Source organism: Astyanax mexicanus, chromosome 22, assembly GCF_023375975.1.
Source record: "Astyanax mexicanus isolate ESR-SI-001 chromosome 22, AstMex3_surface, whole genome shotgun sequence".
NCBI lineage: Eukaryota > Metazoa > Chordata > Actinopteri > Characiformes > Acestrorhamphidae > Astyanax > Astyanax mexicanus.
The window spans coordinates 3109869-3136574 of NC_064429.1; the positions used below are offsets into that span (position 1 = coordinate 3109869).

General features: G+C 37.4%; 1 protein-coding gene across 1 annotated transcript; it reads right to left on the reverse strand.

Annotated features, from left to right (window-relative positions):
• Positions 1–1316: 1316 nt before the first annotated feature.
• Positions 1317–15054, reverse strand: LOC125787055 (uncharacterized). Its single transcript, XM_049470834.1, has 8 exons — positions 14979–15054; positions 14213–14369; positions 13531–13729; positions 9055–9126; positions 4986–5183; positions 4801–4890; positions 2734–2903; positions 1317–2304 (listed from the first exon to the last, which is right to left on the reverse strand). Exons 1-8 carry the CDS (start codon positions 15052–15054, stop codon positions 2148–2150), a joined length of 1119 nt encoding a protein of 372 aa, XP_049326791.1. The 3' UTR covers positions 1317–2147.
• Positions 15055–26706: the final 11652 nt, after the last annotated feature.

The window sequence follows — 26706 nt, forward strand, 5'->3', positions numbered from 1 at the left end:
ATGTAGTGGATAGCCAGAATGTAGAACAGTACTTTATGTTGTTAGTTTAAAGCAGTTTTTTAACCCTGATAACTGCCCTAAAATAGTGTTTTCCACCTGATCCAGCTGATCAGCTAATAAACAGTAATTTACTGCGTTTACCTGTTAAAATCCTTTAGCCCCCTATGGAGCCTAAATTAATCATTATGTATATCAGCAGTGTATTAGACACATCATACCACCACTTACTTTATTAAATGCCTTTAAAGCAGAGGAAGCTGTAGAGTATGCAGAACAGTGTTAATATGCAGTAGAATATGTAAGAACTGGGTTGAGAAACACTGCTGTAACCTGACTTCTGTTCATTTGTAGTTCACAGTAAGACCACATATCCTGACGTTTATAAAAGTCTCTATGAAACTTAAAGTTACATTCTTTTACATAAAAGGACACCATCTTAAGAAGAGCTCTCAGTAGAAAAAAATAAAAGTGCAGGAGAAAATGTAAATATACAACAGAACTGACATGACATAATAATAATAATAAACAAATCTGTTATATTATTTTAAATATTAGGTGATAACTGATTTTGTCGTATGTATATAATTCAGACATTGCATGCATAATTTTTTCTAACAACAGTAACTGTAATGTGGAGTAACATGTTTAGGTTGTTAAATCACCTTATAATAATAATTTACTTTTAATTTAAAGTAATTTCCACAAATGTTGTTCTAGGAAACTATAGGGTGGGATTGGGTTCATATTGGCAAATGTACCCCCCCCCCCCCCCCCCCATATCAAGTCCGCTCCTATGCCCTTGAAAGAACTTACTTAGAACACTGAATAAATAGCATTTGTTACCTGTCCCCACTCTCTAACTATAAACTTTACCATGAAATATGTTTATTAAAATCCTTCAGAGAATATCTATACTTATTAGAATAATTATTCTACTTCTTACAGTTTCACACAATTATCTGAACTTTCTACTTCGAACATTTTAAAAAGTAGCCTTGTTACTCCCGCCGTTCTCCTTCAGTTGGCTGAAACTCCAGCCTCTTTGACTAGGTCCGCCTAACAACAGAGCGATCTATATTCTGATTTTTAGAAGAAATACCAACTTTCTGTAAGTGTCAGGGGTGCCAACATTTTTCTTTTTTTAACCAGTCACCCTCGAGGGCTAATTTAGTGTGCTATCCAATGCTTTTCCTAAATCAGCAGCTTGTTGACATTCAAGCTTCAGTTTAATTAATTCAGTTTACTGGCGTTGTGTTGTATGTGGTGTTTATTAATAAGAATTTAATTAATAAATGAAACACATTAGAGAATTTGATTTATGAAGTATTTATTTGCTTGTAGATCATCAAAATAATCAAACCCTTTTACCCTTAGTTAATATGTTTTTTTTTTTTGCCCTTACAGAAAGTCATTACACTAAATGGTTATGAATATGCCGACATACTGTTTGAGGACATTCCTAAGAATATTTGACTTTGTTTACATAAATACATCAATACACCATGCAGAATGTAAATTAACCTCATATTTCAATGAAAAATAAACAAAAAAGAAAATGTTTGCATAATGTGATGAAACTCATGAATTCTTCTTGCATGTGGTGGGCAAAACAATTACTATATAAAATTAGTTTAAATCTACAACTTTTTGTATAATTTTAAACATAGCCTTTAATAATTGTTCAGAAAAATTACTTTTACAAGCTAAATTATAAACAAGGTAAATAGAGAAAAAACAAAAATACCCAAATCACCACAGTAAAATTATACATAACGCTGGCAGAAAAAGCTAATATAGGTGCTGCATTTATATTATGACAGTGACAGACAACTGATAATTCTGAATATGGAATAAACCGGACTTGGATATTTCTCTAGAAACGTGGACATTAAATGCTGACAGCAAAATCCAGGCATAACTGTTCATGTACATCAAAAAACAGCGCTTAAAAGACACAGAACAAGATTTTTTTTAGAACGTAAATGAAGCACAATTAGTTAAAGATCACAAAATGATTCATTTTTAGATAACATAGTGTTTTTGAGTAATTGCAGTACATTTGGTGAGATTATTTAGAGTATACTATATATGTAAGGATAGTTAGGAGAGCTTGGATGCTCTTGGACATGTTTGTGTCCTGAATCACTTTATCTAGTGCCCCTGATGCCCTTCTTCATCTGTACGGCGAGTTTCCACAGAGCGATTCCATATCTCATCTCCAAGTCTCGAAGAGGCTCCAGACACTCCACAGCCTTAACATCAATCTCATTTTTGTCATCGAAGGCTTCAAAGGTTTCCATAATTCTGGGGATTGCAAAAAAAGAATACTAATACTTACTAATATCTATACAACCGACCATTATTATACACATGGTCAAATTACACATTTCTCACCATGAATTAATATATTATCAACGTTTTAAAGCATTTATCATAAAGGACACAAAACCATGCAAAATGCACTTTCACTGCAAATAACATTTACAACACACTATGGTATAGTACTGCCATTCCTGCTGGTAGTGATGTACACCAGTCAGTATGAATGCAACTTTAAAGAATCTTAAAAAAAATTACAGTGCTGCTAGAGCTTTTGTGAACCCTTTACAATATTCCATATTTTATCATAAATTCATTATTAAATGTGGGGCAGGATGTTAAATTTTGACAAACTACTAACTGAATCTATTATTGTGAAAAATACATTTTGCATTAATGCAGTAAAACACATACCCCCAGTCTGGACTGATATCCTTGAACCTGATGTTCATGATCACATAGTGGAGCTCTGTGATGAGAACGTTAATGTTGGAGAAACCTGCCAGAATTTTCATATATTTTTTCTTCTCTTCTTCTGAGAAGTGGACATGAAATTCCTGGTCATCAATCATGAAAAATGGATTCTGAAACACAAAATATATATTTGTTGATGCATAATAAGTACCAAACATGATCTGTATTTGATTTATGTTCATCTCTCAGTATAAATATCCCTTATAAAATCTTAAGAACTTAAGAATATTTATAGCACTGCTAGAACATCTGTAAAACCTTTACAAGTTTAATGTTTAATAAACGTAGAAATGGAAAAGAAATAATAAAAGTATCTGATTAAAATATGCTTAAATAATCCAACTAAAAACGTGAATTAAGTGACACTTTAATTAACATTTATACTTATACTGAGCAGATTTTTTTTATCATTAAATATCTTTCAGAAGCTTCAGAAGCTGGTTTAACCCTCTTAAACAGCAATACCCAGTGATCAGTCCTGCACACTAGGTTGGAAAAATCTTTATCACATTTTTTGTCAAAACTAATAAAATAATGTGGGTGGGCACACCATAAACTGCTTGTTAGGTCTTTCCATAACATTCCTACCATGTTACAGAACCAGATCCAAATGGTATGATCTACTTTCTCTCCACTCTGCTGTACACTAAGCATGCACACAGGATGGTATGTGTCCACTAGCAATTTAGCCTCAACGTATTCTATTCACTCTGATGGAGAGGACCGCTGCATGCCGTGGTGAATTATGGGTTGCGTTAAGTTGGGTGTCCAGCTAATCAGGGAACAGTAGGCTGCCATGTTACACACATACAAACACAGAAGAGGAGATGAAAATGGCAGAATATGGATTTATAGAACTATAGATTACAATAAGGTGGATTAAGATTCAGAATCTTAAGCGCCACCAGAAGGACCTCACCGGAGAATTCACATTATTTTAGCTTCTTAAAATGTAAAAGTACTTAAAAATGACACTAGGGTTAGGTCAAATTTTTTAAAAATGAATAATGAATAAAATTAACAGAAAAAACTGAGTCGCTACAGAAATTCCAGTCAGAAAGACTGACTGCGATTTTTCCAGGTGGTGGTTCTTCCGATTCTAAAGATATTTTTCAACTCAACAAAGAAGACAAATCTGCAGTGACTGTGGGGGAGACTGTACAGAATAATAATAATAATAATAAATAGTGCTGTGCAGACTGTACTGGGATTTGACTCTCCCAAAGAGCCTGCAAAGTAACAAAACAGACAATAGTATTATCTGCAGACGTCCCAAGTCTCCCAGAAGTTGCGGGAATCTACCTTATATTAATAACGGCTCCCTGATGCCCACAGGCAACACAGACTTTTTCCCCAATTGTGTGGGGAAAGAAGGGGAGGGAAAGAAAGGCGCTCCCCTCGTGTGCATATTCATCAAGCTTATGCAAAACAGAGAGTTCTGATTGGCCTGTTCTCTAAAAAGAGTCTGTGAGCCAGCCAATCAGTTTTTAGTGTGGGCGGGCAGTGTTTTCTAACCATCACAACTCAGCTCAGGCACTTTGATACTTTCATATTAGATGGTGCATAAAATTTAAAGTGGTTGCCCACTTCTGTTGCTTTATTTAAATAAAAAAATGTCACAGACACGCCCATATGGTGAACCGAGAGATCCAGCATGGCATAATGCATTGAAGAAAAGTGCTAGTGGACACGTGTCATCATATTAGGGGTGTAATGGTGCGTGTATTTTTTGCGCACTGTAACGGTTTGGGGGTCAAGGGTTAGTTTGTGTAAACGCATGCAAAATACACGGTACAGCCTATAGGAGAATCTCTCTCGCCCTCTTTCTCTCTTTTGCGTGCGCTCGCGCAACCACTCCCCCTGCTCTCTCTCTCTCTCTCTCTCAATATATTTCTAAAAAAAAAAATTGTAACCTTGGGGTTTATACCGAAGTGTGAACCGAACTGTGAATTCTCTGTACCGTTACACCCGTATGGTACGTATGGTTCTTTGACACATTAACAGTACCTGATTCATCTCAATGAGTAAAGATGACTGTCTCAAAGACAAAACCTCCCACAGAGACTGGATGTGCTTCACTCTACTGCTTCTCAGCACCTGGAAATATAAAAGATGTTTTATTGTTTCATTTGTGAGAAGATCTAACCATATATCAACACTCAATTGTAGTAAAAAGCAAAATATCATTATACTGGTCGACTCAATGTGTGCACTCTGTCATCAAGTTTCAGGTCCCTTTTCAAGTAGTTTGTGAGGTACTGGTTTGGATTAGGAAAGGAAAGCTTCATGAATCCAATGGCAATCTTCAGAGTGGAGAGGGCTGCAGAGATCTCATTCAAAAATCTAAAATCATTCATAATGCAGTTCCAGTCATTGGTGCTGAGGGGTTCCTGTGGGGACAAACAGACTTAAGTCACATATATATATATATATATATATATATATATATATATTATTTGAGGTTTTGAAAGTGCTGCATCTTTTTCATAGATTTGATTATTTTCTTATTTTCTGCAAATAAATGCTCTAGATTACAATAGTTTTGTTTGGAATTTGGGACAAATGTCAGTAGTTTATAGAATGAAACCACAATGTTCATTTTACTCAAACATATACAGGGGTTGGACAAAAACACCTGGTTTTAGACCACAATAATTTATTGTCCTGACAGACAGTTCTGTTGGGAACAGGACAGTTGAGGTGTACATTGAATTCTGCGTGATTTGATCAGCCGTGGTTTTATGTTTTTTATTGGATATAATCCGGGTTATCACCCGAACATCCCTTTCAGACAGCTTCCTCTTACAGCATCCACAGTTAATCCTGTTGGATGTGGTTGGTCCTTCTTGGTGGTGTGCTGACATTACCCTGGATACCGTGGCTCTTGATGCATCACAAAGACTTGCTGTCTTGGTCACTGATGCTCCAGCAAGACGTGCACCAACAATTCGTCCTGTTTTGAACTCTGGTATGTCACCCATAATGTTGTGTGCATTGCAATATTTAGAGCAGAACTGTGCTCTTACCCTGCTAACTGAACCTTCACACTCTGCTCTTACTGGTGCAATGTGTAATAAATGAAGATTGGCCACCAGGCTGCTCCAATTTAGCCATGAAACCTCCCACACTAAAATGACAGGTGTTTCAGTTTCATTGGCCAACTCCTGTATATATAAATAGTTAAATCCAAAAATTGTTATTTTTTCCAGAGCTCTATCTCTCTTTATATATATATATATATATATATATATATATATATATATATATATATATATATATATATATATATATATATAACTTAGATTTCAGCATAAATGAATCATTATATGTTCTGTCACAATAGACACAGTCTGCTTAAACTAATACCACCCAAACTATTATAAGTTTGCATGGTTTTATTGAAAAATGATATTTAGTTTTAGTCATAATTTAGTCATCTGAAATGTTTTTAGTTTTAGTCGACTTATTATCATAAGAATGGGGTGTAAATATAAAAGCTTTTTTATCAGTTTCCTTGAATTATTAACTATATATTTATAAAAAAAATGAAACATTTATTAAGCAGTTGTGTAATATTATTAATGTTTGAAATTGAATTATACTTATATTTATATGATTTAATGTATATTTTTGTTGTAGGTATGTGACTAAATATTTTTTATTTAAAATTTAGTTCTAGAAATCAGGGCATAATTAGATGTGAGCAAAGTAAAACCCTTAATTAAAGCATTTAAATGGTTCAGAAGTTTGAACAGAGCTGTTAAAACACAGTTTTTAAAAGGGTCTAGTTTTATCTCCAGCACACCTACAGTAGCTACATTCTATAAATGAGCTCAAAAACACACCTTCACACACTGTCCTGTAGAGATGCTCTCAGGATGTACTGAGAGACTTCATGAGTTAAAGTGAGAAACATTTGAGAAAGTGCTGTAAGGAACTTTACACAGACTTTTGGGTTCATAGATTCACTTATAGTTTTTGCTACATCTTTTTTTCTATCGAGATCTTTCTGATGTTCCTGCTGTAACACTAGCTACATGTTTTCCCACTGTGGGAATAAACAGATGATCTGATCTTAATGAGTGAGTTAATCTGTATCAGTAACTTTAACTTTACAGAAGAGCAGTTCTGTGTTTTAGTGCACAGTCCAGTTAAAAACGCCATCAGATCATTAAATAACATTAGTATTAAAACGCTGATCTCTGTATGGAGATCTGAGTGACTCTGGTCTGCAGAAGCTGAAAGATTTGTGGTGTTTTACCGGAGATGGAGTCGCTCCACATGGTTTTTACACGCTGTCTTGTTTTTTGAGACGTTAAAGGAGAAATATATGATCTCTCCTCTTTCTCTCTGCCGACACTGTCGAGTTAACTTCCAGTCGAGCCCCATAAGTAACGATGGTCTTGTTTTGTATTCGATTGCGGCCGCACTACAGCAAAAGACACAGGCACTGATTGGATGACTACCCCGTAGGTCCCGCCTCTCCACCTCCGCTAAAGTAGTAGTGATTGGATCTCTTCCTAACTGGTCCCTACCTTTCACAAAACTAAAACAGTTCTGATTGAATGTCGTCCCTGCCAAACATTTCTGTCTTGTTTTTATTCGTTGACGAAAATGTCAGTTAATTTCCTCATCGTTTTTATTATTTTATGCTGTTTTTGTTTAGTTATCGCCTTGTTTTTTTGTCTTGAAAAAAAGCTTTGTTGACGAAAACTATGATAAAAATTATTCGTCAACGAAATTAACACTGCTGGCAGGGTGGGAAATTTTGTGAACCTTTGGATTTAATAACTGGTTGACCCTCCTTTGAAACAAATTTTGGATCATTCCTCTTCACTAAACTGTTACAGTTCAGTTATAATATTCTTGGGATATCTGGTGTGAATCTCTCTCTTGAGGTCATGATGCCACAACAGCGTCTCAATTGTGTTCAGGAGGTCAGGACTCTGCAGAAGGCGTATTTTCTTCTGTTAAAGTCGTTTGGTTGTTGATTTACTTCTATGTTTTGGGTCGTTGTTCTGTTGCCTCATCCATCCTCTGTTGAGCTTCAATTGGTGAACAGATGGTTTTAAGTTTTCCTGCAAAATGTCTTGGAAAACTTGGGAATTCATTGTTTCGTTGATGATGGCAATCCGTCCAGACCCTGATGCAGCAAAGCAGCCAGAAACCATGATGCCCCCTCCACCATGTTTCACAGTTGGGATGAAGTTTTGATGATGGTGTGCTGTGCCTTTTTTCTCCACACATAGCGTTGTGTATTCCTGCAAACAACTCAATTTCAGGTTTCAGGTTTCACCTGTGCACAGTATATTTAGCCAGTACTGCTGTGGAATATCCAGGTGCTCTTTAGCAAACTTTAAACGTGCAGCAATGTTTTTTTTGGACAGCAGTGGCTTCCTCTGTGGTGTCCTCCCATAAACTCCATTCTTGTTTAATTTTTTTCCTTATTGTAGATTTGTAAATAAAAATGTTAGCATGTGTCAGAGATTTCTGTAAGTCTTCAGCTGACACTCTAGTATTCTTCCTCACCTCATTGATCATTCTGCTCTGTGCTCTTGCAGTCATCTTTACAGGATGACCACGCCTAGAGAGAGTAGCAACAGTGCTAAATTTTCTCCATTTGTAGACCATCTCTTAATGTGGACACATGAACATCAAGGCTTTTAGAGATACTTTTGTAACACTTTCCAGCTTCATGCAAGTCAACAATTCTTGAACGTAGGTCTTCTGAGAGCTCTTTTGTGCGAGGCATGATTTACATCAAGCAATGCTTTTTAAGAACAGCAAACTCAAAACTGATGTCTGTGTTGGTTAAAGGCTTTAAAAGCTTTAACCAACACATCCTGGCTTCAATTAGCTCTTAGAAAAGTCATTAGCCTAGGAGTTTACATACTTTTTCCACCCTGCACTGTGAATGTTAGCAAGTTATGTTCAATAAAACCATGCAAACATATCATTTTTAGTGTGGTATTAGTTTAAGCAGACTGTGTTTGTCTATTGTTGTATTGAATATTTTGTTTATAACAGGAGATACAGGTCTAACGTTCCTGTAAACCAGATTTTCAAACTGTTTAGAGCTCATTTAAATAGTAAACCTAAAACAGGAATAGATGCTGCACTGATAAGCAATGCAGATATGAGTATTTGTTTTTATAGACTGTACTCTGGACTGAAAGGTTTAATCAAGTCTATCCTGATAAAATTATCATCTATGTGTTCCCTGCTAAATAGAAACACTAAAAAACATAGAAAAATTCATACCAGTTTGTCTTTCACTGTGCTGAAGAAGACACGGAGGGTTGTTCCAGTTCTGTATTCAAATAATGGAATTGTCTAGAACAGAAGAAATTGAGGATGACATTTCAGGATTTGGCAAACAGTTTTTGAATTAGACTGTCTGTCTGATATGTTCCATCTCTCATAATATTGACATTGCTTAACAATATAAGACCTTATAGTAGGGGTGTGACGAGACACAGAGATTTTAAAATACAATTTTAAAGAAAACGTAAAAAATTAAAAATGGCTTGAAAACTAGAGTTTTATTTGAAAAAAAATAAAATAACGTAAACTTAACAGACGGGTTTCTCTCACACATTGATTCTATAAGAAATAGAAATAAGAATAAGATATATAAAAATAAAACTTTTCTAGGTCTTATATAGTGCAAACAATAAGTGCAAAACCACAACCAGTCATATTAAGACTATGGCTTGTGTTTTTTTCTCCTAACTCTCAAACAGAGACAGAACATACAGTACAGAGCACTAAGGGATTAGTACTTTTTAACTGTACCGCGGAGCATTTTAAATGTACCGCGGAGCTTTTTAAATGTACCGCGGAGCTTTTTAACTGTACCGCGGAGCTTTTTAACTGTACCGCGGAGCTTTTTAACTGTACCACGGAGCTTTTTAACTGTACCGCAGAGCTTTTTAACTGTACCGCGGAGCTTTTTAACTTTACCGCGGAGCTTTTAAACTGTACCGCGGAGCTTTTTAACTGTACCGCGGAGCTTTTAAACTGTACCGCGGAGCTTTTAAACTGTACCGCGGAGCTTTTTTACTGTACCGCAGAGCTTTTAAACTGTACCGCGGAGCTTTCTAACTGTACCGCGGAGCTTTTAAACTGTACCGCAGAGCTTTTTAACTGTACCGCGGAGCTTTTTAACTTTACCGCGGAGCTTTTAAACTGTACCGCGGAGCTTTTTAACTGTACCGCGGAGCTTTTAAACTGTGCCGCGGAGCTTTTTAACTGTACCGCGGAGCTTTTTAACTGTACCACGGAGCTTTTTAACTGTACCGCAGAGCTTTTTAACTGTACCGCGGAGCTTTTTAACTTTACCGCGGAGCTTTTAAAGTGTACCGCGGAGCTTTTTAACTGTACCGCGGAGCTTTTAAACTGTACCGCGGAGCTTTTTAACTGTACCGCGGAGCTTTTTAACTGTACCGCGGAGCTTTTTTACTGTACCGCAGAGCTTTTAAACTGTACCGCGGAGCTTTCTAACTGTACCGCGGAGCTTTTAAACTGTACCACGGAGCTTTTAAACTGTACCACGGAGCTTTTTAACTGTACCGCGGAGCTTTTTAACTGTACCACGGAGCTTTTTAACTGTACCACGGAGCTTTTAAACTGTACCGCGGAGCTTTTAAACTGTACCGTGGAGCTTTTAAACTGTACCACGGAGCTTTTAAACTGTACCACGGAGCTTTTTAACTGTACCGCGAAGCTTTTAAACTGTACTGCGGAGCTTTTAAACTGTACCGCGGAGCTTTTTAACTGTACGACGGAGCTTTTAAACTGTACCGCAGAGCTTTTAAATTGTACCGCAGAGCTTTTAAACTGTACCGCAGAGCTTTTTACCTGTACAGCGGAGCTTTTTACCTGTACGCGGAGCTTTTTACCTGTACCACGGAGCTTTTTAAACCGTACCGAGGAGCTTTTAAACTGTACCGAGGAGCTTTTAAACTGTACCGCGGAGCTTTTTACCTGTACCGCAGAGCTTTTAAACTGTACCGCGGAGCTTTTAAACTGTACCGCGGAGCTTTTTACCTGTACTGCGGAGCTTTTTAAACTGTACCGCGGAGCTTTTTAAACCGTACCGCGGAGCTTTTAAACTGTACGGCAGAGCTTTTTACCTGTACGGCGGAGCTTTTAACCTGTACGCGGAGCTTTTTACCTGTACCACGGAGCTTTTTAAACCGTACCGTGGAGCTTTTAAACTGTACCGCGGAGCTTTTAAACTGTACCGCGGAGCTTTTTACCTGTACTGCGGAGCTTTTTACCTGTACCACGGAGCTTTTTAAACCGTACCGCGGAGCTTTTAAACTGTACGGCAGAGCTTTTTACCTGTACGGCGGAGCTTTTAACCTGTACGCGGAGCTTTTTACCTGTACCACGGAGCTTTTTAAACCGTACCGTGGAGCTTTTAAACTGTACGGCAGAGCTTTTTACCTGTACGCGGAGCTTTTTACCTGTACCGCGGAGCTTTTTTAACTGTACCGCAGAGCTTTTAAACAGTACCGAGGAGCTTTTAAAGTGTACCGCGGAGCTTTTTACCTGTACCGCGGAGCTTTTTTAACTGTACCGCGTAGCTTTTAACTGTACCGAGGAGCTTTTAAACTGTACCGAGGAGCTTTTTAACTGTACCGCGGAGCTTTTTACCTGTAGCGTGGAGCTTTTAAACTGTACCGCGGAGCTTTTAAACTGTACCGCAGAGCTTTTTACCCATACGCGGAGCTTTTTACCTGTACCGTGGAGCTTTTTAAACTGTACCGCAGAGCTTTTTACCTGAACCGCGGAGCTTTTTAACTGTACCGCGGAGCTTTAAAACTGTACCGCGGAGCTTTTAAACCGTACCGCGGAGCTTTTAAACTGTACGGCCGAGCTTTTTACCTGTACGGCGGAGCTTTTTACCTGTACTGCGGAGCTTTTAAACCGTACCGCGGAGCTTTTAAACTGTACGGCAGAGCTTTTTACCTGTACGGCGGAGCTTTTCACCTGTACCGCGGAGCTTTTTTAACTGTACCGCAGAGCTTTTAAACTGTACCGAGGAGCTTTTAAACTGTACTGCGGAGCTTTTTACCTGTACGTCGGAGCTTTTTACCTGTACCGCGGAGCTTTTTAACTGTACCGCGAAGCTTTTTAACTGTACCGTGGAGCTTTTTACCTGTACCGCGGAGCTTTTAAACTGTACCGCGAAGCTTTTTAACTGTACCGTGGAGCTTTTTACCTGTACCGCGGAGCTTTTAAACTGTACCGAGGAGCTTTTAAACTGTACCGCGGAGCTTTTTAACTGTACCGCGGAGCTTTTTAACTGTACCGCGGAGCTTTTAAACTGTACCCCGGAGCTTTTAAACTGTATCGCGGAGCTTTTAAACTGTACCACGGAGCTTTTTAACTGTACTGCGGAGCTTTTTAACTGTACCACGGAGCTTTTTAACTGTACCGCGGACCTTTTTAACTGTACCACGGAGCTTTTTAAACTGTACCGCGGAGCTTTTTAACTGTACCACGGAGCTTTTTAAACTGTACCACGGAGCTTTGTAACTGTACCGCGGAGCTTTTAAACTGTACCGCGGAGCTTTTTAACTGTACCACGGAGCTTTTTAAACTGTACCACGGAGCTTTGTAACTGTACCGCGGAGCTTTTAAACTGTACCGCGGAGCTTTTTAACTGTACCGCGGAGCTTTTAAACTGTACCGCGGAGCTTTTTAACTGTACCGCGGAGCTTTTTAACTGTACCGCGGAGCTTTTAAACTGTACCACGGAGCTTTTTAACTGTACCGCGGAGCTTTTTAACTGTACCGCGGAGCTTTTTAACTGTACCGCGGAGCTTTTAAACTGTACCGCGGAGCTTTTTAACTGTACCGCGGAGCTTTTTAACTGTACCGCGGAGCTTTTAAACTGTACCACGGAGCTTTTTAAACTGTACCGCGGAGCTTTTAAACTGTACCGTGGAGCTTTTAAACTGTACCACGGAGCTTTTAAACTGTACCGCGAAGCTTTTAAACTGTACTGCGGAGCTTTTTAACTGTACCACGGAGCTTTTTAAACTGTACCGCGGAGCTTTTAAACTGTACCGCGGAGCTTTTTTAAACTGTACCGCGGAGCTTTTTAACTGTACAGAGGAGCTTTTAAACTGTACCGCGGAGCTTTTAAACTGTACCGCGGAGCTTTTTTAAACTGTACCGCGGAGCTTTTTAACTGTACAGAGGAGCTTTTAAACTGTACCACGGAGCTTTTAAACTGTACCGCGGAGCTTTTTAAACTGTACCACAGAGCTTTTAAACTGTACCACGGAGCTTTTTAAACTGTACCACAGAGCTTTTAAACTGTACCGCGGAGCTTTTTAACTGTACCACGGAGCTTTTTAACTGTACCATGGAGCTTTTTAACTGTACCGCGGAGCTTTTAAACTGTACCACGGAGCTTTTTAACTGTACCGCGGACATGGAAAATAATCACAGAAACTGTGATTATTTTGTTTTGCAAAACAAGGTATTAGACATACATATCTTAAGAAAATCACACTATTACTATGAAAACAGTATGAATATAAATAAATGATGACAGAAGTAATATTTCCATTATCATTGAAATGGGACAGCCTTTTCAGCAAAACTAGAACACTACGTAACATTATACATACATTCACAACGATACTATTATTCACAAATTGAACCTACAAAGTAAACTGAATTGAAGATTATACACAGAACATGGCCTGAAATACTTACCATGAGGTCAATCAAAGGTTTCTCCATGAAGAACCGGTCAACCAGCTGCCTTTCCACAGTCTGGAAGTTGTAGTTGGTGTGTTCTTTCCCATCATTATTCAACACATGATCAATGTTTGAAATGGCAATATTCAGGAAATCTTGCTCAGGAACACAGGTAATTACATGGGATGGCTTAACGTCATATGCACTGATTGACCTGAAATAAATAAAAATAAAACATTTAATACAAGTGACCTATGTCACATATTTTACTTCCTAAAAACACTGCAGTTATCTGTGTAGATTACAGTAACAGTACCATATTTGTCGCACTATAAAGTGCACCGAATTATAAGGTGCAATTTAGAAGACATTATGAGGAACTTCTAATTTAGCAGGTCTCGCCTCTGGGTGGTGATAGTAGAGCGAAGCTAACAAAACAAAACTGTAATTCTTCTAGTCAAAGGTGTGCTGGATGTTATTCTATGCAGATTTCTCTCCTGAAAACTGTTTATTTAGCATTAATGGCTAACCGCCTGGGAGCAGGCTACAGGCCGATAATTTTCACCTCTGAACTGGTAGAATTTATACATAAGACGCACCAGATTATAAGGCGCACTGACGATGTTTGGAAAAATTAATATACTTTAAGTGCACATTGAAGTGCGAAAAATATGGTAGTCAGACTAAGCAGATGTACCTGTCTTCTCTGGGGTTGACATGGTTTATAATGTCATTCTGCATTCTTACTAGATACTCGGTTACAACCCGAGCTACAGATTTCCTCATTGGTAGGAAGTCCAGAATCATTAAGTCTTCCTCATCTTTCTGCTTCAGATCATGAGGTAGTGTATTATCTACAAAAAAAGTGATAATATTTTGACACAATCTGACAATGGCACAGTTTACAATACAATTTTTTTTTTCGTAATATAGCAGATACATAAATTGGAATCTTACAATTAACTCGCTTTAGATGCTTCCATATCTTCTTCATAATGGCAACATTTTCATTGAAGGCATGTTTGTAATTCTCTATAAAATATCAAAAGATTGATAAAGCAGTTACAAAAATACATCAATGGGCCCTATCTTACACCCTGTGCAACCTACATCAACCTGCAGGTGCGTGGCTGATGGCTCGCCTGTAGATCGCTAAAATAAAGCACCATCTGAAAGAATCTGTATATCATTGAGAAAATGCAAAAACAGCCTGTCTAGTGGAGAGATACAGAAAAATGACCACATACAAATGAATGATGACTGTTTTTGCACATGAAGACACATTAAAAGTGGATGTATGGGAAAAATAAATGTAAATAATTTACAAGACTAAAGAACACAACTTAACATTTTATTCCTCTTTTTAGTATCTATTTAGTATCTATTTATTTAATATTTGTTCTTTTTATATTCTATCCTAGTCCATTTTTTAGGGAGGGATATTATTTTATTCATCCTCTTACCTGGGATGCACTCTAAACTGTAGGTGTCAATGGACACTGCGTAACCCTGTGGATCCACATTTTCAAATTTAAACATCAGTGTCTGCTGTAGGCTCAGCACCTGAGGAAGGAATCTGATATACTCGATGTGCCTATGCTGTTGATACAAATAAATATCATTAATTAAAGACGCATGCAATAGTAATTATCATCAATTAATCATTGGCATGTTACTGAGGTGTTGGGGCATTTAGACAATAAATAGATTCGTGGTCTATAACAGCCAAGGCCTGAAAATATTTGTAGACAAGACTATTCAAAGATCAAGAAAGATAAATAAATAATAAATCACTATTTGGAAAAAAAAGTTTATTACATACTGATAAATAACAGAATGTACCTTAATGCTCACAAACTGTAATACAAACAAACCTAACGTAACAGTATTTGCACACCATGGCAAATTAATACATTAGTTAAATAAATAATACATTTTAATAACCTTACATTTTTTAGAATTTCCAAAAGAACAGGAACATTTTTCCCTGCATCCTCCTGTTCAATGAGATTGATCAGGTGCTGAAGAGTCATTCTCTGCCCAAACCGCCACATAAGTGGAAGACTGGACACTCCAGTGGTGGGTAAGTCTGCCAGCTGAGGTTCTTCACTGTAGATGATTTGTGCCAAAATGTTCATTCCTCGCGATCGTAAAATGTTGTTCTGTGTTCTGGTCAACTCTTCAGCAAAATCCTTTAGGAACAGCAGAAAGACAGAGAACATGTTTGTGGTCTTGACTGAACAAAACTGCCTTATATAAAGTCAGAAGTTCTAAAATGCTTATTGACATTAAAATTAAAAAGAAGGGCTTGTAATATTGGACATGTGTATGTGCATGGGTGTGGTAGTGGGGGGAAAAGTGGACCTAAGTACCCAGGGCCCAAGTAGAGAGAGGGGCCCATGAAAATCCTGATTTGTTCCAGTTCTTTGTGTACTGGCATGGATAGGGGCCCACTGACATTGAGAGTGTACAGGGCCAAGAATTTGCTGCTACGCCCCTGTGTATGTGTCATCTATTTTTGCTACGTTTTCTAGGGAAAATTATATCCCCCATCAAAGTTGTTCAGGGCTTTACACCTGCCCATCCCTAGCATCCTGTCCCCACTCTTTAACCATATACCATTTTTTTTACATTGTTGTGTGACTCCAAATCCCATCTATGTTTTAAAAAAGATTCTTTTCATAATAAATCCATAATATTTATTAAAAAATAAACATTTAATATTAATTTTTAAATATTTAATAAAAATACACATTTTAGTTGTGTCCCTGGGTTTTCACTCAGTCCTGTTACCGTAACCCATCTCCCATCTGAAACATCTGGAACATTCTACAAGTCACATCTACAAGAGAAAGTGACATCAGCTGATTCTTCTGAAGATCATGGGAAGACCTAAATTAAGTTCCCTCTTTTTTTCTGTATATTTGATCTTATTGTAACTATAAATGAGAAGCTAATTCTCAACACTCTGTCCTGTTACCTAAATTAATTCTTAGATCTTGTTTGTTTATTTTAAAATACAAATTTTGGGTAAATCACTAGAATGTGCTCAGTGTCCCCATCAGTGCCAGTAGCAGAACTGAGTTCCAGTAGCAGGACTAAGTACCAGTAACAGGATTGAGTGCCAGTAACAGGACTAAGTGCCAGTAACAGGACTGAGTGCCAGTAACAGGACTAAGTGAAAGTAACAGGACTGAGTGCCAGTAACAGGACTGAGTGCCAGTAACAGGACTAAGTGCAAGTAACAGGACTGAGTGCCAGTAACAGGACTGAGTGCCAGTAACAGGACTAAGTGCAAGTAACAGGACTGAGTGCCAGTAGCAGAACTGAGTTCCAGTAACAGGACTGAGTGCCAGTAACAGGACGGAGGGCCAGTAACAGGACTAAGTGCCAGTAACAGGACTGAGTGCCAGTAACAGGACTAAGTGCCAGTAACAGGACTGAGTGCCAGTAACAGGACTAAGTGCCAGTAACAGGACTGAGTGCCAGTAACAGGAATGAGTGCCAGTAGCAGAACTGAGTTCCAGTAACAGGACTGAGTGCCAGTAACAGGACTAAGTGCCAGTAACAGGACTGAGTGCCAGTAACAGGACTGAGTGCCAGTAACAGGACTGAGTGCCAGTAACAGGACTGAGTGCCAGTGACAGAAATGAGTGCCAGTAGCAGAACTGAGTTCCAGTAACAGGACTAAGTGCCAGTAACAGGACTGAGTGCCAGTAACAGGACTAAGTGCCAGTAACAGGACTGAGTGCCAGTAACAGGACTAAGTGCCAGTAACAGGACTGAGTGCCAGTAACAGGAATGAGTGCCAGTAGCAGAACTGAGTTCCAGTAACAGGACTAAGTGCCAGTAACAGGACTGAGTGCCAGTAACAGGACTAAGTGCCAGTAACAGGACTGAGTGCCAGTAACAGGACTGAGTGCCAGTAACAGAAATGAGTGCCAGTAGCAGACCTGAGTTCCAGTAGCAGAACTGAGTTCCAGTAACAGGACTAAGTGCCAGTAGCAGAACTGAGTTCCAGTAACAGGACTAAGTGCCAGTAGATTTTCTTGAGAGAAAATCAAAGGAATTAGTGGACTTGCTTTTAAACATGCTTTTTAAATTTCACATGAGTTTTGGTAACAGGACTGAGAACAATGTAAACATCTTCGGCTTAGAAACCATGTAACAAATTAAGTAAAGCTGCCTGAGTTTGACCAGTACATGTTTTAAATAGTTAAATATATGTGTTATTAAATTCAGATATAAAAAAAAAAAAGAATGGTTTGTGAAATAAATTTGATTTCACTGTTAGAAGAACCGTCCTAACAGTGCGTATTCAGATTAAAATAGTATATGCAGTGGTAAATTGTATAATGTGTGCCATTTTATTTGTCTAGTTTTATTCATTATTGTTCAGCACAGCATCTTTATGACCAGTTTCCCTGAGCCCCTCACTCTGAACCCCACACAGCTGATTTACACAGCGGTAAATATTTTGTGGCATGCATCTTGTCACCAAGATATTCAGAAAGGTAAGCTTGTTTAGATTTCTGGAGGCAGGTAACACGGCTCTGTTAGCTAGTTTAGTTAGTGTCTCCAGTTTAGTGTTAGCCATGTTTAAGGGGTAAAATGGATCTTTGCAATCCATCATCATTAACTAAAGTGTTTAGTTTATTTTGGTCAAAAATTTCCCTTTTCCTCAAGCCATGAGACACATTTCATACAGCCTTCCCTGCATTTTACACAAATTAATGGGTAATGCACATAAGCCATGTTAATCCACTTTACATGTAAATTAATGTTAACTCCAGCAGGAACGAGTAACAGATTAGTAAACACACAGAGAAGCAGCACTTTCTTTAGGCACTCTGAGGGCAGAATTCTCCTCTGTCTCTGTTTATACAGTGATTACTTTGTGTTTTTAACAGAGAGTTAATTAGAGAGTTTGTTGTGATGGATATTTTCTTAAATACAGAAGATTATCTAGTGTATTTAAACGGAGCTAAACATTGCTGTTGCAGAACTGGATGAGTTTTAAATACACTTGTTAAGTAATGTCTAGTCTGAAGTATGTATGAATGTAGTCTAGTACTGAAAGCCAGTAATGTTAGTATAAATCTGTACTGAATTTAAGAAACTTGGCTTTATTTGTCACACCATCTGAACAGGTCATTTATTTTAAAACATTTTAATGTTAGCATAATTTAAATGCAACAAAACTTTAAAACTATTATTTACTAAACATTAGCAGTAAATAATCTCAACATAATAACAAATATAAAAAAGAAAAACAATCAAAATACATAACATGTACTTTTTATTTGACTACAATAAAAAAAAAAAACTACGGTAGACTAAAATGTTTTGTTTTCGTCGACTAAAACTAATAATAACCAAATGTCACTAAAACCATTATACATTTTAGTCAAAAGACTAAAACTAAATCAAAATCGCCTGTCAAAATGAACACTGATTCCAGTTAACAAATAAGTTGTTAGTATGTGACAGTATGCTCTGAATAAGCTCTGGTTTAGCTGTGGGAATAAAATGTAATTATTATGTTAGATAAACATTCCCTGAGTACAGGAGTGGGTCCTTCAGTCCTGGAAAGTTGCTGCATTTACTGTTGTTTTTTTCTGCTTGAGTACACCTGATTCATTTTACACAGATCACAACTAGTCTACATCTAAATAGACTCCTTTTTGTAACATCAGAGAAACAGTGAAGGCTGTATTCACTATTTCATTTTGATCTTTTAGAATTCGTTAGATTATATTTCTTTTAGCAATTTGAGCTTTGTTTAATTTGTTATTTTCCTATTTTATATCTATTTTTCAGTTTTTATTAAATGCTGTTATTAGGTTTTTAGCTTCTTAGCTTGCTGCTGGCTTCTTTTTTATTTACCATACAGAACTTCTCACTGGTCTTTTCTATGAATGTTGATTTATTCATTTAATAGATGTATCTAACTATTTTAAGCCAGACAGACACTGCGTGATTTGTTTTATCAGGTGCAGAAAGCTCATCCGCATGTCTGAATGTTTTTTTCTGTAGGAAAACGCACACGATTTATATGCTGACACTGCAGTCTGACTGGCAGGCTGAGAGACTGCAGGTCATGCAGCCCGTAAGCAGTAGAAGAAGCGCGAAGTGCGCACTAATTAATCCACCTGCGGAGCTTTAAACGCGCGGATCAGCTGTAAATTTTGCATCCGCACAAAAATCACAGTGTGATTTGTTACATTGAAAAAGTTCTACGTCACGCCACAGACCGTTTTCTTTAGCCAAACCCGACAGCGCGCCAGAAAAGCGCTGAGAAGGACAATTCGACAGAACACCGGCCCAAATTCAGGCATCGTGTCAGTCAGGCTCGCTTTCAGGCTCGGGTTCAGGCAGACAATCTAAACTCTAGTATGCAGAACTATATTAATATTGTTATTCATTTTCCATTATTTTAAATAGCAGAATATTTTGACATTTATTTCTCTGCCGACCCAAGAATTCGGGCTCCAGGAAATAGTCTGTGATGTAGTCATCTGTTTTTAAAACTATTTTTATTTTATATAAAGCTATGGCATGCTAATCACCATATAAGCCTGTACTAATTGTCCATATTACACTGATTTCACAAACAATGCATTTCAAGTGGAAATACAATTTTACAGTTTGGAGTAAAAACCACAATGTTAAAAGGGTAACATTTATTAGGTAAATGTGTACACCATAGAATTCATGGTAAAAGACTAACAATTTTTCTTAAAACACTCAATAAAAAAAACACAGAAGCAGATTCAATGGTAACACCTAGTGTTGTAGTACTCAAATCCGGTCTCGTCTCGGACTCTCTTTCCATTTAGCCACAGATGTCCTCTACAAAATCCATCAGAGTATTTTAATCAGCATGCTTTGTTTTTTAGGAATTAGGCACAGAGCATGAGGACTTTCACACTGAAATCCACTCAGGAATTTATGCAGCGTCACTGCACGCATCCCATGCAGGTTCAGGTGCGGCCGCACTTTCGGAAGAGAAGGGCTGTGGTACACCATAATCTTTGGAGTCTGGACTTTACAACACAACTGGCCATGGAAGCAGTTTCAATTAGGATGGCGCAGGCGAATGCAAGATCGCTAGTAAACAAGACTTTTATTATGAAAGACTGGAGGGGTGGCTGTGACTTAAAAATGAATTTAAGTGTCAAGCCCTCCCTGTTGATACTTTCCCTCGTTTTGAAGTGCAGTTATTTAGACTGGAATCCATTAATACTCTCACATGTGTACTGGTTTATAGACCTGTCTTCTTTAAAGGACATATTGCATTCTATGACACTTACTACCTCTCCCTGTGACGTCTTCCCCCTACACCTTCTGAAAGAGGCATTTGATATAACAAGTCCAAGTGTGTAGTCCATAGTTAGTTATTCTTTAGCATCTGGTGTGGTCCCCGCATGCTTTAAACATGCTGTTGTGCAGCCTCTGCTCAAAAAGCACAATCTCAGCACAGACAATCTTTGTAACTATAGACCCATCTCTGAATTACCATTCTTGTCTAAAGTTCTGGAAAAAGTAGTTCTGTCTCAATTATGCTCTCTTAAGCAGCTAAACCAGTGTCTATGTGAGATCAAACTCTGGATGACTAATAACCTTCTCCAGTTAAACGAAAACAAATCCGAACTCATGCTGTTTGGTCCATCCAAGTCATGTGATTTAATTAAGAAAAATCTCGGTGAACTGTCAGACTTCGTGAAACCCCAAGTTAGAAATCTTGGTGTGATTTTCGATTCTGACTTACTTACTTACTTACTAACTCTGACTGGTTATTTATTTCCCTCATTTCTCTTCCAAAACATCTTAAGTTAAACACAGCAGGGTGAACTCCCCCTATCAGAGATTAGCTAAACTAGCAGAACACAGGAGCTTCTGCTCTGACTCACCACAGCTCTCTTTAAACACTTCAAATACTCACTGGAAACTGCTTCTCTTCAGGGTTTACAGCTGTATTATTGACATAAGAACAGCGTATTAGCCTTTACATATGGCAATATTCAATAATTCAGGGGTATTATTGAATATGTTTGAATCAATCCCCTTCATTTACCACTACAGACACAGTCAATGCTACTTCACCTCTAAATTGTTCTAGTAGCTCCATATTTTTAAAATGGGTTACACTGGCATTGTAGAGATACGACCTGTCTGGCACAAACTTGGCAATTATCCTTACAATATTATTGTAAATGAGCAAGAGCAATGTTTTTAAATGTCAAACCAAATGATTGCACCACATTACAGTTCATGTATAAAAAGAATAATTGCAAGAAATGACCACAAGAGTGCAGCAACACATCACATACAACCACTATTTTGCATGATTTTTGCTATTATTTTGGTTTTCCGGGCACTTGTAGAGCCTACCAAATGTCTATCTGGCTCAAACTTGGCAATTTTCCACAAAATGCCCTTGTAAATCCCCTTTAAAATTTAAAAAAAGTTCTGACTAAATAACTCAGAAAAAGTATTCACGTACCGGTTTGATTAAGGTGTTGAGACCACAAATAGTTAAAATCTCAACATTTCTTACATAATTATTTACCTTCAGAGTCTGCAGATTGCAGCAAGATCAAATGTTATTTGATTGGTTAATTATCCACGGACTACTTCGAAAAGTGTGATTTTTACAGAACAGGCCAGTGAAGAAAAACAATGCATTTTTGATAAGGACATGTAATTGCACAGTTTTAAAGACTACAGCAAAGCATAAAATGCAACAAGAATCCTATGGCTACATGACACATTTGTTTAGATATAATTGATTTTCTGCTATAGCGCCCCCAAGAGGCCAAACCTTAAAAAAAAAAAGGATGACAGTAGGCTGTGATATACACGTAGCATATAAGTTTCATCCTGATTGGTGAATGATTAGCCTGTCAAAAGCTTGCTTGAATCTGATTGGATAATAGTGACCAAAAAATATGCATATTAATTTTTCCTTTGGTATACCATTAGTATATGGGCCAAGGATGATAATTGTCAATGTTGAGCTTGATGGCTTACGGCTTGATACGGTTCCTGAGAAAAGTTCAAGGTCTGTTTAATCATCCGTTGCAGTGGTGAGTGGACCAAAATAGTCAACTCCAACGTTTGCAAAGTGAGGGTGATCTAAAAGTAGCCTATATTTAGGTAAATCAGACATCTTGTTTTAGCAATGTGCACAACGTCCTTCTTCAATCTCTTTTTTACTTTTTTTTTGTGCTTTAAACTAATAGCAAGTCAAATGCTGACACATATGCATAACATTAAGACATGTAACACAATCGACATAATGGAAAATAACAAGAACAATTGAGAAACAGAAAATAAAAATTAAACTTAACTTACATTTGGCTCTTACAGTCCATCACCCATACATTAGATTCCAAGACTTTATTCATCTCAGAGCTGAAGTCTGGGAAGCTGTCGTAATGTACTGACAATTCCAGTACACAACCACGAGTGTGCCACAGGTCTCCTCTGGAATCCTTGAATTTGCATGAAATAAATGGTGATCGTCTTCCTCAGAGACAGATCAGAACCTGTGCAGAATCTGAGGAATCTGAGCACAGACACTGGGGATCAGCATTCCTCGAGTAGATGGTAAGGCACTTCTGAATGCCCTTCTGGTGGCCATTTATTGTGTCCGGGAAAGCAAGGGTCCTCAGAATCTTTCTCCCAGTCGGCTGCAAGGTGCCTGTTGGGAGATCTTCAAAGTTATGCCGAACTGGACTGAGAATTTTTGCCCACTGTTCTATTACATAGACATGTTCCTGGAGTAGTGTTTGTGTGGAAGCTCATGGAGGATTTTGTTTACATTACTCGCTGTTGGTGCTCTCCTGCAGCTGTGGTTATCCAAGACCTTAATCAATTCTTCTTGGTCAGTGCTGTTAAAATCTGATTGTCATGTTTCATGTCTCTGATTCAGAAATGTATTTGAGGAAATTATCCACTACTTCGCTTTTCACACATCCAAAGGTTCTAGGTCAACTGGTGCAATCTTTACAGGAAGATACTTCTCCCTCGCCCATCCAAATTCAATTATTCGTCTTGCACTCTCCCTCTGCTGCTGTCCATAATCATGACGAAGCAGGAAGAAGAGGAATTCTAAGAGCTTTCTAGTTTCTCAAAGAAGGAGCCAAATCTGTCCTCTGACTGTTTGGAGTGTCTACTTCTTTTTTGCTTTGTGGTCAGTTAAAACCTCAGAAGAAAGAGTTTTGTGTCATTGTACAGCTGTTCAACTGTGGTTCTGTCATCAAATGTCAACTCTTGGTAATCCTCGAGATCAAGCTCAAAATCCGTCAAGAGCCCCAGAAATTTGTTCCTACTGGAAAGAAGAGATTGACTGCTTGCTCTATCAAGTCTTTCTTCTGTGCTTTCTTTAAACTTTAACTTTTCTTCTTTCACCTCCACGCTTTCCCCTTACCTGCCTGAAATTTTTGTTATCATAGGTCATCTATCCTATTTCTACTTTTCTTATGGTCTTCAGAGCATTCTTTCTTGAGTGGCTTGACCACTGTGCTCTGTATTCCGATCTCCATTATTGGAAAGTTTTCTTCTAGATAATCTGTGATTCAGCCGATCAAAAAGCCTTGATTTGCTGGACGATCACCATATGACGGTAATTAAGTCTTCAGCTTCTTATCAGTCATCAACTTTACAAGAGAGAAATTGTTATGGGAGTGTTATTTTAGTTAAACAACCTATTCACTGCTGATGACATTTTAAGATACCAAAATTTAATTAGAATTTCCTGATGGCACAATAAAAACCTGTGAGTTAATTCCTTCAATCTATCAACACGTATTCTTGTGTTAAGTTTAAGTACCTTTTCATGCTTCATCATCTGTACTGTTTCCTCAGGAACCTTTCCTTCTCTCAGGAACTGACTGAGGTCATCCATTCTGTGATCATAAACTATAAAGTACATACACTAGTAATATGCATGTATTATAAACACACATAAACCTTGGGTAGCAGATTAGCTATGATGCTGGGAAGTGGTACTGTTCCCTAAATACTCTACTTAGTTAATCATACTCTATTATCCAGTTCTACAATAATAACACATCAGAGACCCCACATGTAATAGGGTGTCCTACAACACATGTTGCTATTGCCATATAAATGTATATATAAATACATATACATATAACATCAATAATATCTTATAATGACACAATATTCCACTGTGTTTCTGCTATAATGATGTTGTTGGTGATATGGAAAACTTTTTTATTATTTTTAAGAATATACTACTGCACCAAAATAAATATAAAAGTTTTGTTAAGTATAAACATAAGAGTAGAAACAAGTTTTGTGTAGCATATTTAATGCATGCAAATAAAATGCAAACAAACAGACTGAGAAAGACTCTTAAACTCCAGCTAGACAACACACTGCACCGACACTTTACAACGACAATTACAAAAACACTGTCACTTTACTCGCACTGAGACACTTTAACATTTTTCATGTTACTGATATTCATTCGTGATCATCATGCTGCTATAGCCACTTGCACTGTGGATTTCATGTTGCTGCTACTTTCCTACTCATTATATTACACTGTGTGCTTATCCTATCTATTTTATTATTATTGTTTTATTCTATTATATGTCTTTATATTTATCTATTTTTAAATTGCTCTTTGGATGTAATCTAGACCGTGAGAACACAATTTCATTCCACCTAATGTACCACAAGTGATGTGAAATGTCAATAAAATTGCCTAAAATGCTTGAGAAAGTACATTTCTTGTGTCAGAATTGTTGGCGATATTGTTGTGTATTATAGGATATGGCACACATTATATATATATATATATATATATATATATATATATATATATATATATTAGTAATGCCAGACGATTGAAAAAATAATCTAATTATATGCACTGTGATTAATATATATAAAATTATCTAGATTAGTTTATCACTATCATACAAAATGTGCAGTTCAATCAATCAATCAATGAATAACAGACATCAAAATCTTTTTATTTTAGACGTTTAACATATAAGACATATTTAAATCATTATTATACCATATACACTGAATAAAACAACTTATTAACAGTCCCTTCGAATTGCAGAAAAAATATATTTTCACATATTTCTGAATTGTACTGAATGATATAATTAACACACACACACATTGCCACCACATTGACAACAAAAACATACAGGTTTTTACAGGGGTGCAGCATGAGGTTAAATACTCCTTAAAATTGTATTGTATTATTTCATTTTTTGTACTATATTTGTGCTAATACAAATGTATTTTAATTAGACTAGTCCACCTAATTGTCCATTTTATCAGTCCCATTAATCATATAAGATACTTTGTAGATTTGTGCAGTTGGCCAGTCTTTAAGGATTCAAGGAGATTTTATTGTCATTTGCATCACATGATTGATCACAAAATTGTGATCTCACAATCCAGTTGACACCCAAGAGCTGTTGTTAAAATAGATATATAGATAAAATAAGATAACAAAATAAAAGAACACAATAAAAATAGAATATCACAAAATAGATAAAGTATAAAATATAAATAATAGGCAGAGTAGACAGGTAGCAGCAACATGAAGTCCAAAGTGCAAGTTTTGCTATAGCAGCATGATAATGAAATTAGAGCAGTACAAGATAAAATGTCTCAGTGACAGTGTTTGTAAACAGTAAGTTGTCCTTGTGTGTCAGTGCAGTATGTTGTTTAGGTGGAGTTCAAGAGTCTTACAGCTTCTGGAATGAAGCTGTTTCTGAGTCTTGTTGTTTTGCACTTAATGCTCCGCAGCCTCCGGCCTGAGGGGAGCGGGACAAAAAGTGCATGTGCTGGGTGGGTGGGATCCTCCCTGATGCAGGTGGCCCTTTTCCTGCATCTGGAGGTGTAGATGTGCTTCTGCTAGTCTGTAATAAAACACAAGCCCACACCAATGCTTTGTGACCAACCAAACTACACATCAAATCTTAAGCTCTAACTCTACCTACTTTGTGGTGTACCTGACCAGGAATGAATGAAAAAAGGAAAGGAAAGGTAACAAAAATACAAAGAAACAGGTGGACTACGGTCTGTAAAATTGGAGGACTGCAAATGCACCAAGTAAACTTGGTTAGTGAGAGTAATTAGATTTATCAGATTGGTCTGCATGGCTGTCACCCTAGAAGGTAGCCTCTTCTT